The following is a 16,409-nucleotide window of genomic DNA, read 5'->3' on the forward strand; positions in this document are numbered from 1 at the left end:
TCGGAGTATGAGATGGCTGGATGTCATCACTGATGCAGCGGACATGAACTTGGGCAGGCTTCAGGAGATAGTGAGGGACAGGCAGGCCTGCGTGCTGCAGTCCATGCGGTCACAAAGAGTTGAACACGACTGGGTGACTGGACAACAACATATTCTTTTTCATATACTTTTCCATTTTGGTTTGTAATAGGATATTGAATATAGTTCCTTGTGCTGAATATAGTAAGACCGTGTTGTTTATCCATTCTATATGTAATAGTTTGCCTCTGCTAATCCCAAACCCATAGTCCTTCTCTCCCTAATTTGAGTTATTTGAACATTGTATGTCGTAGAAATAAATATTCTCTTCTCAATTGTATAAAATTTTTTTATAATAAATTCTCCTCAGACCTTTGACAATGTTTTAAGTCTTTTATCATCCACAGATAATTTTTGTTTTACTGTGATTCTTCCTTGAAAGCTCTTGTAGTCATTTACAGGCAAAAGTGTGTTGTCTTTAACAAAAAAAGTGGCTGTTTCAGAAATCCATGAAAAGAACTGTGACAACTACTTTGGGGTACAGCTTCTGAGGGCACTATTGCTTAAATAACATGGAGACTATACCTCTGGATTGAGTAAGGATTTCTGGTACTAATGGAGAAGCTGACTGGTTAAAAAAAGCCAAAAAAAACTCACCCAAGGTCTAGCAGAACAAAAATCCATTACATGAAGAAGAAAAGAGTGTAGTAAAAAGAATGTTTAGTAGAACAGAACAGAGAATTCAGAAATAGATCTCAGTATATAAGATTAGTTAATATAGATATTGAGTTAATGAAGTAAAAGTGAGTTTGTTGTAGTTGTTCTAATACATTAAATAATGCCAGGGGGAAGAAAGAATCAGTTACATGGGACTGAATGAACTAATAAAGAAGGATTTTGATTTTTATGATTATTGCTTTGTAACATTGCTGGTTCTTTAATGTTTTAGTTAAGGAACTCTTTTTTTATCTTTTCTCAAGCTGTCTATAACTCATGGCAATTTAGTCGATTATACTTTTGTAAATAAAAATGAAACTTTTATCTTTTCTCCCTACTTGATCTCTTCAGAATTCAGAATCTCTACTGAGTATTCTTATTTTCATGACAGTGACATTATTTGTGTAAGTTCAATAGGAATCTGTTTTCCTTGTGACAGGACATAATTGGAAAAATTAGTTGGATGGACTTTGGCTGGAATACTGTATTTGAGAATGAGAATCTCAAAGATGTCATATCTCACATTATGAGACAGTTGTAAGGAACTAAGATTTGTTTTATAGAGCCAGTGCTTACAGAGCCCTTTGGAGAAACCAGCCTGGCACATGGTTTATAGATTTCTCAGCTTTACAGATGAGGAAGAAAGGTCACTTCCTGGGAAACCCAGGGACCATAGAATATTCTGGGAGCCTTTAGAAGAGAGGAATTTACCCAAATTTGTAGGCATTACAGGTTAAATTTGGTGGTTAGTTCTTAGACTGGTTTCCAAGCCTTGTTCAGTTCAGTTCAGTCACTCAGTCGTGTCTGACTTCTGTGACCCCCATGGACTGCCCCACGCCAGACTTCCCTATCCATCACCAAGTCCCAGAGCTTGCTCAGACTCATCTCCATCGAGTCTATGATGCCATTCAACCATCTCATCCTCTGTCATCCCCGTCTCTTCCTGCCTTCAATCTTGCCTAGCATCAGGGTCTTTTTCAATGAGTCATTTCTTCCCATCAGGTGGCCAGAGTACTGGAGCTTCAGCTTCAGCATCAGTCCTTCCAGTGAACATTCAGGACTGATTTCCTTTAGGATGGACTGGTTGGATCTCCTTGCAGTCCAAGGGACTCACATGAGTCTTCTCCAACACCACAGTTTAAAAGCATCAGTTCTTCAGCACTCAGCTTTCCTTATGGTCCAACTCTCACATCCATACATGACCACAGGAAAAACCATAGCCTTGACTAGACAGACCTTTGTTGACAAAGTAATGTCTCTGCTTTTTAGTATGCTGTCTAGGTTGGTCATAACTTTTCTACCAAGGAGTAAGTGTCTTTTAATTTCATGGCTGCAGTCACCATCTGCAGTGATTTTGGAGCCCAAGAAAATAAAGTCTGCCACTGTTTCCATTGTTTGCCCATCTATTTGCCATCTAGCCTTGAGAGGCTTTCAAAAATCTGATTTGAGATTCTTTATGAAAAGTTCCAGCAAAGCAAACCTGAAAGGCCTAAGTGGTCAATGATCATTTTTGCTGCACTTCTGTAAATAATCAGGCTAAATCTAATGAGACCAGACTTATTTTGTAAACAAGAATAAAAATGGGGGATGGGAGCCAGGTTGACTGTACAGAAATATTTTATGTTTCAGTGGAAAACTGTAGCGTACCCTTGTGGGTTATTAAATTCCAGTGTTGCTGATTGTCTTACATATGCTGTCAATTGTCTAGTTTCTTCCAGTGTCTGGCTACAACTCTCCAAAATATTTCCAATTTTTCTACCCTCCTCCTGATTTGGCCTCATTGAGAACTAAACCTTTCCCTTTTCTGGAGCCCTGCAAGCTGAAGCTGGTGACCTGATATAAACTTCAAAGAAATCACCACAACAGATCATGTATGTTGTACAACTTTCATGCTTGCTATTGTGAGGGCCATTCAGGAAGTCTGCTGAAACACCCAATGCCATCACTAAGGACATTCAAACTGCAAAAGATGATTCAAGCCCATCATCTCATTCTCAAGACATTCTCAACTGTCTTCCCTCTGGACGCAGAAACTAGTTTTATAGTATGTGCCAATCAATTATCTTTGTTTTTCCTTTTCTTTTCATAGAAATTCTCCTGATTAAATGCCTGACTGCTTGTGCCACCTCGCAAATATCCTCTACTTAACCAAGCGTCAACTAATAGTTCAGACAGTCCTTAAAGGACAAAAGGCAACCTAATGACAAATGGACTTACTTTGTTCAAAGAAGAATGTCTCTTTCTTCAGATAAGAGCAGGGACTGACAGAAACTCTCTTCCTTAGCTTAACTTTAGTCAGGTTCCTTGACTAAACAGGGCTTCCTTCCCTGGTGGCTCAGACAGTGAAGAATCTGCCTGCAATGCAGGAGATCCAGTTTCGATACCTGGGTAGGGAAGATCCCTTGGAGTTGGGAATGGCTACCCGATCCAGTATTCCTGCCTGGAGAATTCTATGGACAGAGAAGCCCGGTGGGCTACAGTCTACCGGGTCACAAGTAGTCGGACATGACTGAGCGACTAACACAAGTCAGATTCCCTCAAACCGTTTTTTTCTAGACCCCATCCTTGCCAAACTTACATTGTCCAATTTTCATAAGAATACTGCTTTATCAGTTTAGAGAGAATTTTCCATCCTGGTCACCCTTCATGTCTAATAAAATTCTGTTCCCCTCGCTCCTCACCCAATACCCTAAATGATATCTCAGTTCAGTTCAGTCACTCAGTTGTGTCCGACTCTTTGCGACCCCATGAATCGCAGCACGCCAGGCCTCCCTGTCCATCACAAACTCCCGGAGTTCACTCAGACTCACATCCATCGAGTCAGTGATGCCATCCAGCCATCTCATCCTCTGGCGTCCCCTTCTCCTCCTGCCCCCAATCCCTCCCAGCATCAGAGTCTTTTCCAATGAGTCAACTCTTTGCATGAGGTGGCCAAAGTACTGGAGTTTCAGCTTTAGCATCATTCTCTCCAAAGAAATCCCAGGGCTGATCTCCTTCAGAATGGACTGGTTGGATCTCCCTGCAGTCCGAGGGACTCTCAAGAATCTTCTCCAACACCACAGTTCAAAAGCATCAATTCTTTGGTGCTCAGCCTTCTTCACAGTCCAACTCTCACATCCATACATGACCACAGGAAAAACCATAGCCTTGACTAGACGGACCTTTGTTTTCAAAGTAATGTCTCTGCTTTTGAATATGCTATCTAGGTTGGTCATAACTTTCCTCCCAAGGAGTAAGCGTCTTTTAATTTCATGGCTGCAGTCACTATCTGCAGTGATTTTGGAGCCCCCCAAAATAAAGTCTGCCACTGTTTCCATTGTTTCCCCATCTGTTTCCCATGAAGTGATGATATCTCACTACCTGACAATTCTTCAGCAAGAATTGTGTCTGTTTAACCAAAATCTTCCCTCACCCTGTAAAGTTTCCCCTTAGTGATAGTAATTTTCTTCCCACTGATCCCCACTCCGCTTCTTGGCTATAGATCTCCACTTGTATTTGCTGTATTGGGAATTGAGCCCAGTTCTATATTGAGATCTCTTTTCCCTTATTGCTGTAGTTCCTGTATAAAACCTGTTTTTTTTTTTTTTTTAATATGCATAATATCAATAGAATACAGTCTGGAAGAGCAGCAACTCTTATATGTGCACACTGAACAGATATTTCAGCTTTCAGTTGGTGAAAGCCTGTGAGGAACACGACGTAAGTCAGTGCTTCGTGTACATAAAGAATGTCTGTGGGGGAGCAATACTTGACAATTTTCTGTCCTGTTTATTACTGAAAACCCAGGGAGAGGGTAAGGGTGGGATGATTTGGGAGAATGGCATTGAAACATGTATAATATCATATATGAAACGAATCGCCAGTCCAGGTTGGAGGCATGATACAGAATGCTTGGGGCTGGTGCACTGAGATGACCCTGAGGGATGGGATGGGGAGGGAGGTGGGAGAGGGGTTCAGGATGGGGAACACGTGTACACCCGTGGCGGATTCATGTTGATGTATGGCAAAACCAATACAGTATTGTAAAGTAATTAGCCTCCAATTAAAATAAATAAATTTATATTAAAAAAAAACAACCCAGGATATGGGAAAAGACACATTGGAATCAGCGCTGATGGAACACAGCTGGGTGAAAACGAAGGTAGTACATTGCTATTAAATATTCAAATGAAAGATGTGGCCTGTAGTGGCAATTTATAGTGTTGGATTTACAGAGAGCAGTAGGTAGTCAAAAATATGCCATTTGGTTTTGGTTTATTGTTGGAGGAAATACTGATAATTATTAATACTATCAAATTACAGTTTTCCAGTACATTTATGCCTTTTTGATATACTATGAGAAGAGTTGGGCAGCAAGTGTACTGGCTTTGAAGAAAAAAGATGCTCATGTGAATTTTAAAATGAAAGAGAGATAAAAATATTCCTTCATGATTCTGATAATTCTGATAAAACCATTTTGAGTACCTTATTGAATGACATGTCATAGCAGTGTATGTATTAAAGATGTTGAATTGTTTGAAATTTTAGGACATGGAAGCAACCTAGATGTCCATCAGCAGGTGAATGGATAAGAAAGCTGTGGTACATATACACAATGGAGTATCACTCAGCCATTAAAAAGAATACATTTGAATCAGTTCTAATGAGGTGGATGAAACTGGAGCCTATTATACAGAGTGAAGTAAGCCAGAAGGAAAAACATAAATACAGTATACTAACGCATATATATGGAATTTAGAAAGAGGGTAACAATAACCCGGTGTACGAGACAGCAAAAGAGACACTGATGTATAGAACAGTCTTATGGACTCTGTGGGAGAGGGAGAGGGTGGGAAGATTTGGGAGAATGGCAATGAAACATGTAAAATATCATGTAGGAAACGAGTTGCCAGTCCAGGTTCGATGCACGATGCTGGATGCTTGGGGCTGTTGCACTAGGACGGCCCAGAGGGATGGTATGGGGAGGGAGGAGGGAGGAGGGTTCAGGATGGGGAACACATGTATACCTGTGGCGGATTCATTTTGATATTTGGCAAAACTAATACAATTATGTAAAGTTTAAAAATAAAATAAAAAAAATAAACAAACAAACAAAAAATATTACCATTTTACAGTTTGCAGTTGAGAGATTAGGATTTCTTTTAAGAAAACTGAACTGTGGTATAAATGGTTTAAACTTTGATGTTTTCTAATATAATTCTTGTTTTGGGAAAAATACATGATTTATTTCCATATATCTTTTAAAGTCACATTACTGTACATGCAGTATTATAGACATAATGCTTCATAAGAAAATGAAATACTTTTTACAATTAAATGCAACTAGGTTAGGAATCTGTTTACCGTGTCTCCCAAGTTGAAACAATCCATCTTTCTGCTTTCATTTGTGATATGGTTATCAATTTAATGCCTGATGGAACTTTGAAACTCATCATTGGTGAGAAGTCTTTATAATATCTAGGTTCTCAGTAGTCCACATACCCAGAATTTTCTGACAGAACTACCAAATATTAATATTTATTATCATCTAATGATCTTTAATTGGGAATTAGAACTTTCTAGTTTGATAAAAGTGGTAAAAATAGAAGCTCATTGGTCATGGAACTCAGGGTCTTGTGACTTAGTCTTTGTCATTGAGCCAGGCATTGACAGATTATAAGAGCACAAACAAAAATTTTTCTCTTTCACTGGTAAGGAATAATAATAATAAATATTGAAAATTGTTAAAAACTAGTGTGGCATTTTGAATATGGATGCTGAAATAATACTTGTCACCTTGGTAAAACCTTTGTTAAAAAAGGGAATGTATATTGAGAGCTTCAGTTCAGTTCGGTTCAATCCAGTCACTCAGTCATGTCTGACTCTTTATGACCCCATGAACTGCAGCACGCCAGGCCTCCCTGTCCATCACCAACTCCCGGAGTTCACTCAAACTCATGTCCATTGAGTGGGTGATGTCATCCAACCATCTCATCCTCTGTTGTCCCCTTCTCCTCCCGCCTTCAATCTTTCCAAACATCAGGGTCTTTTCCAGTGAGTCAGCTCTTTGCATCAGGTGGCCAAAGTATTAGAGCTTCAGCATCAGTCCTTCCAGTGAATATTCAGGACTGATTTCCTTTAGGATGGACTGGTTGGATCTCCTTGCAGTCCAAGGGACTCTCAAGAGTCTTCTCCAACACCACAGTTCAAAAGCATCAATTCTTTGGCACTCAGCTTTCTTTATAGTCCAACTCTCACATCCATAGATGACTACTAGGAAAACCATAGCTTTGACTAGACAGACCTTTGTTGGCAAAGTAATGTCTCTGCTTTTTAATGTGCTGTCTAGGTTGGTCATAAATTTTCTTCCAAGGTGCAAGCGTCTTTTAATTTCATGGCTGCAGTCCTCATCTGCAGTGATTCTGAAGCCCCCCAAAATAAAGTCTGTCACTGTTTCCCCATCTATTTGCCATGAAGTAATGGGACCAGATGCCATGATCTTAGTTTTCTGAATGAAAAATTGAGAGCTTACTGTGGACCAAATATTCAAACATTACTTAGAACATTAGTTCTAAGTGATGAGCTCATGTTCATTGTAAAGGAGCCAGTAATTTATGAACTGAAGCATGGCAAAAATAGATAACTTACCCAAGGTCACCCCTTTGTTAATTGGTAGAACCAAGATTTGAACAGTCTGGTAGAAAAGCCTGAGCTCTTCCTCTTTACCTGACTCAGGAAAATAGCACTCTAGGATTCCCTGAGGTGGTCAAGTCAGCTGTAAGGGTTTTTTATTTTGAAGTCTTCTGAAATCTTTCTCTGTTGTTTTAACATACAGTTCTCCCACATTATTCTCCTACTTATCATTATTAGTATTACTACCACCAACAAGGGGCTTCCCTGGTGGCTCAGTGGTAAAGATCTACCTGCCAGTGCAGGAGATGCAGGAGACACAGGTTCAATCTCTGAGTTGGGAAGATCCCCTGGGGAAGGAAATGGCAACCCATTCCAGTATTCTTGCCTGAAAAATTCCACAGACAGTGGAGCCTGGTGGGGTTGCAAAGAGTCAGACGTGACTGAGCGACTGAGCATGCATGCATACCATCACTAATGAATAATTCATTAGAATCCTTTAAGGAGAGAACTGGTTGCAAAGAAGGGGATGCTTTGGAGATGAAGACAGGAAAGATCACTTTTATGGCCACCGATTGGTTACCTTAGTCTTGGCCAATTTTTTCTTTGGTTATTGGAGCTCAGAGATGATTTAAGTGGCTTTTGGTCACAGGACTGGAAAAGATCAGTTTTCATTCCAATCCCAAAGAAAGGCAATGCCAAAGAATGCTCAAACTACCGCACAATTGCACTCATCTCACACGCTAGTAAAGTAATGCTCAAAATTCTCCAAGCCAGGCTTCCGCAATATGTGAACCGTGAACTTCCTGATGTTCAAGCTGGTTTTAGAAAAGGCAGAGAAACCAGAGATCAAATTGCCAACATCCGCTGGATCATGGAAAAAGCAAAAGAGTTCCAGAAAAACATCTATTTCTGCTTTATTGACTATGCCAAAGCCTTTGACTGTGTGGATCACAGTAAACTGTGGAAAATTCTGAAAGAGATGGGAATACCAGACCACCTGATCTGCCTCTTGAGAAATCTGTATGCAGCTCAGGAAGCAATAGTTAGAACTGGACATGGAACAACAGACTGGTTCCAAATAGGAAAAGGAGTACGTCAAGGTTGTATGCCGTCACCCTGCTTATTTAACTTATATGCAGAGTACATCATGAGAAACGCTGGACTGGAAGAAGCACAAGCTGGAATCAAGATTGCCGGGAGAAATATCAATAACCTCAGATATGCAGATGACACCACCCTTATGGCAGAAAGTGAAGAGGAACTCAAAAGCCTCTTGATGAAAGTGAAAGTGGAGAGTGAAAAAGTTGGCTTAAAGCTCAACATTCAGAAAATGAAGATCATGGCATCCGGTCCCATCACTTCATGGGAAATAGATGGGGAAACAGTGGAAACAGTGTCAGACTTTGTTTTTCTGGGCTCCAAAATCACTGCAGATAGTGACTGCAGCCATGAAATTAAAAGATGCTTACTCCTTGGAAGGAAAGTTATGACCAACCTAGATAGCATATTCAAAAGCAGAGACATTACTTTGCCAACAAAGGTTCATCTAGTCAAGGCTATGGTTTTTCCTGTGGTCATGTATGGATGTGAGAGTTGGACTGTGAAGAAGGCTGAGCACCAAAGAATTGATGCTTTTGAACTGTGGTGTTGGAGAAGACTCTTGAGAGTCCCTCGGACTGCAGGGAGATCCAACCAGTCCATTCTGAAGGAGATCAGCCCTGGGATTTCTTTGGAGAGAATGATGCTAAAGCTGAAACTCCAGTACTTTGGCCACCTCATGTGAAGAGTTGACTCATTGGAAAAGACTCTGATGCTGGGAGGGATTGGGGGCAGGAGGAGAAGGGGACGCCAGAGGATGAGATGGCTGGATGGCATCCCTGACTCGACGGACGTGAGTCTGAGTGAACTCCGGGAGTTTGTGATGGACAGGGAGGCCTGGCGTGCTGCGATTCATGGGGTCACGAAGAGTCGGACAGGACTGAGCGACTGAACTGAACTGAACTGAAGCTACCACCTCTAATCCACTACATACCTCAAAATTTCATGCTTATTTGACAGTGTCTTTGTGAATCAATAGCATTACCTCCCCCCTTGAAACAGTTGCCCATATTCATAAATAGTTAAAAACACTTGAATTTAGAAATCATCTTTCCTAAAAATATATTAGAAAACTTTTTATATGTAGCATTTCAATGTATTTTAAAACATTGACTTTATATAGCTTTGTTTAATACATTTTAATATTATTTGTTTAAAATACATGAAAATACAAATTATCGTACTGCTGTAAAACATTAAAAATATATCAGGTTTTAGAAGGTAATGTCTGGCTTGTTTTAAATATACCAGCATGCTGACTGTTGTGTGCAGGACAGAACTTTTTCTATTTTAAATGTAGCAGCGCCCTCTAGAGTGAAAGGTTTATAGAATTTGATAAAGGAGATGTTTCACACCGTCCTGGGTTCTTGATCCCTACCATTCCAAGGGATAGCTTGTTACATAGCAAAGAGTGGAAACTACATTTTTTTGTTCTGAGTAAATGTTCTTTACAAGGATGCTTTTTGGGTAACTTGAACAAAATATAAATAAACTTGTTCATTATTTTGTTGGTAGTTTGCACATTTTGTTCTCATATTCTTGTGAAACCATTAGTACATAATTACGTCTTAAAATTCATATCTTTATAATGTTAATAGCAAGAATTGAACATTTTGTTGACCAATATAACAGGGCTAGTCAGGGTTATGGTTTTTCCAGTGGTCATGTATGGATATGAGAGTTTGACTATAAGAAAGCTGAGCACTGAAGAATTTATGCTTTTGAACTGTGATGTTGGAGAAGACCCTTGAGAGTCCCTTGGACTGCAGGGAGAGCCAACCAGTCCATCCTAAAGGAAATCAGTCCTGGGTGTTCATTGGAAGGACTTATGTTGAAGCTGAAACTCCAGTACTTTGGCCACCTGATGCAAAGAGCTGACTCATTGGAAAAGACCCTGATGCTGGGAAAGATTGAAGGTGGGAGGAGAAGGGGACAACAGAAGATGGGATGGTTGGATGGCATCATCGACTTGATGCACATGGGTTTGGGTGGATTCCAGGAGTTGGTGATGGACAGGGAGGCCTGGCGTGCTGCAGTCCCTGCGGTCACAAAGAGTCGGACACAACTGAGCGACTGAACTGAACTGAACTGAAATTTATTGAATGCCTATTATATATATGATAACTGCATTTTGTATTGAGGAATACTTGATAAATAGAGAATAGACCACATTCCTGGTAATAGTTACACATTTATTTCCATTTATCTAATGTGTCAGAGTGTGACCCGTATTGGCTCTTGTATTAAAATTGTCTTTATTAAATTAAGAATATTACTATTAATATACATTCCTTCTTTATTACAGAAGAAAATACTCAGGAACCATCACATGGGAAGAAAAGTTTGAGTGAGAAAGTTTCTCTGTATAGAGGTGACATCACATTGCTAGAGGTGGATGCTATAGTCAATGCGGGTGAGTAGTTGATATTTTGTGATGTATTTGTTATACTGTTGCCCTAAATCTGGGTTCACGTCTTGGTGGTTATCAGGCCAAAAGGCCACAAATTGGGAGAAAGAAAGATTTATTACTTGCAGCAAGAAGAATGCTGGGGATCTTTTCCAAAGCAGTGTTTCCCAGAACAGTAAGATTGGGGAATTTTTATGCTAAGGATACTTGCATACTCATGAAGGGGCTTGAGCAGAGGAGAATTCAGCCTAGAGCTGGGGCAAAGGTTGACAGAGCCCCAGTTTTAGTTGGTTGAAGTCAGAAAAGGTCGTTATCATCTTTCCATGCTCCACCTGGATGTGGGTCTTTGTTCCTGCCTAACTCACATTTAAATTGTTATCTGTATCCCTTAAGGAGGAACTAGGACTCTGTTTTACTGCTCAACTGTTGTTTCTTGACTGTTTCTCCTTTGTTCCTGCATTCCTTCACCTGCGGTAAGATCAGTAATTACTGAGATGTGTTCAAGGGCAAGCGACGGTACCCAGGCTTAGATCACAAAATGACCTAGGCCAGAGATGACTTCTTTAAAGTCAAGAAAGTCATGCCTGGTTCTCTTTCTCCGGGGACCCTGTACCCCATCTACTTGCAATACAAAATATTTATTGTTTAAAAATATTTTTTCATAAATAGGAATACAAATGTTTAAGAAAAAATACCCTTCCAGAGATAGAGATGTCATGTATTAAAGACACTGAGCGTTTGTTTTATGTACGTGCTGCAGTCAATGTGCTAACTCTACATGGTATCCATACTGAGTTGTAACTAGGGTACTGGACCCCTGGAAAAGTAACAGGTTGTTGCAGAAAGTTCCTTAGAAAGAACTTTAGCAGCTGTATTATTGTTGATTTAATGCTTCAGTTAATAGTTGGCCAACATAAAAGCAAGTTCATTAAGCTTTTCCTTCTTTTGACTTTGTAAAGAGATGTTTGATCTACACCAGACAGAAATAAAATATAAAGAAATTATTTTTGTAGTTTCCAAACTCTGTTGCTTGGTTTCAACTATTCATGTTTGTTTTTAATAGTTTATTTTATGATTAATCTTATAATTTGGGGTTTCAAACATTGGGAAATAACAATTAATGTTAAATTTTAATTTATTTTATAGTGGTCTGTATCTTTTATATATTTTACCATGTGACTGTATATGAAGAAATATATAATGTTTGTGATTCTATAAAAATAAATATCAATAATTGGATATTTCATAATTTTAATTTGTGTTCTGTAAAGTTAGGCTCTTTGCAAGTTAAAAGGTTTAAAACCAAATGCAGACTTAGGTAAAGAGAAGCATTATTCAAAAAGATTATTACAATAAGGGGTGGAGACTTATCTCAGTAGGAGGAGGAAGAATATTGCGATAGGAAGAACCACTTTGACTATGAGATAAGCAAGCAAGCATCTCAAAGTTCAAGCAGAAAAGGACTTTTTTTTTTTACAGAGAGGCATGAACTTTGGATGTGGGTGGCATGATTGGACAGTTGATCAGGGAACATTTTTCCTTGAGGCCAGCTTATTTTGGAAGGGGTCATTAAAGAGGGGTTGTTCACCTTCCATTGCTCAAGGGTAGGTCAAAGTTCAGGGGCTTGGAGGAAGGAAAGAAGCCTGAATAAAGTTTGGTCAAGTCTGGTTAACAGGCATTGATCAAGCAGAATGGTTGATGGGGACAGATAGTTTAGCAAATCATTTATGAGACAAAGAATGGGAATTTGGAGAGTCTGTGCCTTGGTCTTGTCATAGCATACAAGGGTCATTGGGAGTTTTATCTCAGTCATATGGGGAAGACTAGCTCTTTGCAGTAAGCTGTTTTCCATAACACAGAAGGGTGGGGGTTAATTTCTTGACAGACCTTGCTTTCCAGGAATACACAAGTTAGTTGGAGAGCTCCCTGTTGTCTCAGGTTTCACTCTGGTGATGTGTAAAGTCAAACAACATAGTAGGAACGTTCCTTGGTGTGTGCCCTAAATTCCATAAATGTGAGCTTTAATTTAAAGAAATTAATTATTTAATTAAATATATATATATATATACACACACACACATACATTGGGACTTCCCTGGTGGCTGAGACAGTAAAGAATCTGCCTGCAATGTGAAAAATGTGAAAGACCTAGATTTGATCCCTGGGTCAGGAGATCCCCTGGAGAAGGAAATAGGCAACCCACTCCAGTATTGTTGCCTGGAGAATTCCATGGACAGAGGAGCCTGGCGGGCTTATAGTCCATCGGTCGCAAAGAGTTGGACACGACTGACTAACAGTTTCACACTATCTGTACATCACTGGCTGTCCTCTGTATTGTTGTAATTTCCAGTCGTTGATCCCAGTTCTGCCATATGGAGTACAGTTGTTGACATTTATTTCCTTAAATGCCTTAAGACTACTCTCATGAGTTTTTTCTTTCTTGTTATTAACATAACATTGAATTTGCCTTGATAGCATACTTAATAATACTAGTAATCATGGTTTTCCTTGAGTTTTGTTAACTGTATACTCATTTATCTCCCCGTTGAGGCTATCGACTGGTGTTTTTTCCACTTGTGGTATAATCTCTCAAAGTAGTGTCTTGTCTTTATGTTCTTAATAAACACCTGGTCATATGTATTTGTTAAATTGAACTACACAATAGAGTTTATAGCACCTTTGACCCATAGCACATTCAACAATGGGGACTTGAAACAGTGAACACAATTTGGCTCATTTAAGAAAAACTATTTGATCAAGAAATAAAAATAATTTTAGTGAAATAAAATGGTGCTAAAGAGAAAGCATCATTAACAGGAAAACATCCCATTACACTTTTGATTCTTTGTCCTTGCTTGTATAATTTTTTTTATAGCTGTCACATCGTATACAAGAGTTTGACAAATTTATACAAAGGCAGGCAGCAACTCCTAAAAGCATTTGGCACTGTTGGCTTACCTCTCTGGCTGAGGTAATTATAGTTTGGCCATGCTCTGCATCTCCCAAGGACGGCCTCATCAGGAAGTTCTTAGGTACATGCAAAGAGATGCCAAATGCACAGCCTAATGACTTTATTTACAGCTTTCTGCTGTGCTGCTTTGTTTGCCTGGTGTGTCAGGAGAGGAACAGCTGTTGACTTTCAGGTGAACAAGGCGACATGGCAGGAAACTCCAGAGTTGCCTCTGGTGAGAGGGGAGTGGGAGGCTGTTTGCCCAGTCAAGCTGCCAAAGCAGCGCGTCATCACTTTCCACCTTGTAAAGTTCTCTTCCCGTGTCTGTATTAGTGCATTGGAACGCCTGGTTGTCATGAATGAAATGATTTGATATTTAAAACTTATTCCCAACCAGGTACTTTCCAAACTTCAATCTTGCAGTTCAGTTGCTCAGTCGTGTTCAACTCTTTTCAATCCCATGGATGCTAGGCTTTCCTGTTCATCACCAACTCCCGGAGTTTACTCAAACTCTTGCCCATTGAGTCGGTGATGCCATCCAACCATCTCATCCTCTGTTGTCCCCTTCTCCGCCCGCCTTCATTCTTTCCCAGCATCATGGTCTTTTCAAATGAGTCAGCTTTTCACATCAGGTGGCCAAAGTATTGGAGTTTCAGCTTCAACATCAGTCCCACCAATGAACACCCAGGACTGATCTCCTTTAGGATGGACTGGTTGGGTCTCCTTGCAGTCCAAGGACTCTCAAGAGTCTTCTCCAACACCACAGTTCAAAAGCATCAATTCTTCAATGCTCAGCTTTCTTTATAGTCCAACTCTCACAGCCATACCTGACTACTGGAAAAACCATAGCTTTGACTAGACAGACCTTTGTTGACCAAGTAATGTCTCTGCTTTTTAATCTGCTGTCTAGGTTGGTCATAGCTTTTCTTCCAAGGAACAAGTGTCTTTAAATTTCATGGCTGCAGTCACCATCTGCAGTGATTTTTGAGCCCAGGAAAATAAAGTCAGTCACTGTTTCCATTGTTTCCTCATCTATTTGCCATGAAATGATGGGACAGCATGCCGTGATCTTTGTTTTTGGAATGTTGAGTTTTAAGCCAGCTTTTTTACTCTCCTCTTTTACTTTCATCAAGACAGTCTTTAGTTCCTCTTTGCTTTTTGCCTTAAGGGTGGTATCATTGGTGTATCTGAGGTTATTGATTTTTCTTGATTCCAGTTTGTGCTTCATCCAGGTTGGCATTTCACATGATGTACTCTGCATATAAGTTAAATAGTAGGGTGACTGTATACAGCCTTGATGTATATATTTCCTTCCCAATTTTGAACCAGTCCATTGTTTCATGTCCCATTCTAACTGTTGCTTCTTGAGCTGCATACAGGTTTCTCAGGAGGCAGGTAAGGTGGTCTGATATTCCCGTCTCTTTAAGAATTTTCCACAGTTTGTTGTGATTCACACAGTCAAAGGCTTTAGCGTAGTCAGTGAAGCAGAAGTAGATGTTTTTCTGGAATTCTGTTGCTTTTCCTGTGATCCAACAGATATTGGCAACTTGATCTCTAGTTCCTCTACTTTTTCTACATACAACTTGAACATCTGGAAGTTTTCAGTTCATGTACTATTGAAGCCTAGCTTAGAGAATTTTGAGCATTACTTTGCTAGTGTGTGAGATGGCAATTGTTCAGTAGTTTGAACACTCTTTGGCATTGCCTTTCTTTGGGATTGTAATGAAAACTGACCTTTTCCAGTCCTGTGGCCACTGGTAAGATTTCCAAATTTGCAAGCATATTGAATGTAGCACTTTCACAGCATCATCTTTTAGGCTTTGAAATAGCTCAGCTGGAATTCTGTCGCCTCCACTAGCATTGTTCAGAGTGATGTTTGCTAAGGCCCACTTGACTTCGCACTCCAGGATGTCTGGCTCTAGATGAGTGATCACACCATCATAATTATCTGGGTCATAAAGATCTTTTTTGTATAGTTCTGTGTATTCTTTCCACCTCTTCTTAATATCTTCTGCTTCTGTTAGGTCCATACCATTTCTGTTTTATTGTGCCCATCTTTGCATGAAATGTTCCCTGGGTATCTATAATTTTCTTGAAGAGATCTCTAGTCTTTCACATTCTATTTTCCTCTATTTCTTTGCATTGATCACTGAGGAAGGCTTTCTTATTGCTCCTTGTTATTCTTTGGAACTCTGCATTCAGATGGGTATATCTTTTCTTTTCTCCTTTGCCTTAACTTCTCCTCTTTTCTCAGCTATTTGTAAGGCCTCCTCAGACAACCATTTTGCCTTTTTGCATTTCTTTTTCTTGGGGATGGTTTTGATTAAAGACTCCTGTAAATGTTATGATCCTCTGTCCGTCGTTCTTCAGGCACTCTATCAGATCTAATCCCTTGAATCTGTTTGTCACTTCTACTCTATAATCATAAGGGATTTGATTTAGGTTATACCTGAATGGTCTAGTGGTTTTCCCTACTTTCTTCAACTTAAGTCTGAATTTTGCAATGAGGAGTTCATGATCTGAGCCATAGTCAAATCCTGGTCTTTTTTTGCTGACTGTATAGAGCTTCTCCATCTTTGGCTGCAAAGAATAAAATTAATCTGATTT

General features: G+C 39.6%; 1 protein-coding gene across 2 annotated transcripts in view; it reads left to right on the forward strand.

Moving 5' to 3' along the window:
* MACROD2 (mono-ADP ribosylhydrolase 2) overlaps positions 1-16,409 on the forward strand; it is a 2,314,515-nt gene that overhangs the window by 95,250 nt on the left and 2,202,856 nt on the right. For both annotated transcript variants that reach the window (XM_070800713.1, XM_070800712.1), the window contains exon 3: positions 10,751-10,858. In XM_070800713.1, the coding sequence (XP_070656814.1) occupies positions 10,751-10,858 (108 nt within the window). The remainder of the gene's footprint in view (positions 1-10,750; positions 10,859-16,409) is intronic.

This window comes from Bos indicus, chromosome 13, assembly GCF_029378745.1.
Source record: "Bos indicus isolate NIAB-ARS_2022 breed Sahiwal x Tharparkar chromosome 13, NIAB-ARS_B.indTharparkar_mat_pri_1.0, whole genome shotgun sequence".
Classification (NCBI taxonomy): domain Eukaryota; kingdom Metazoa; phylum Chordata; class Mammalia; order Artiodactyla; family Bovidae; genus Bos; species Bos indicus.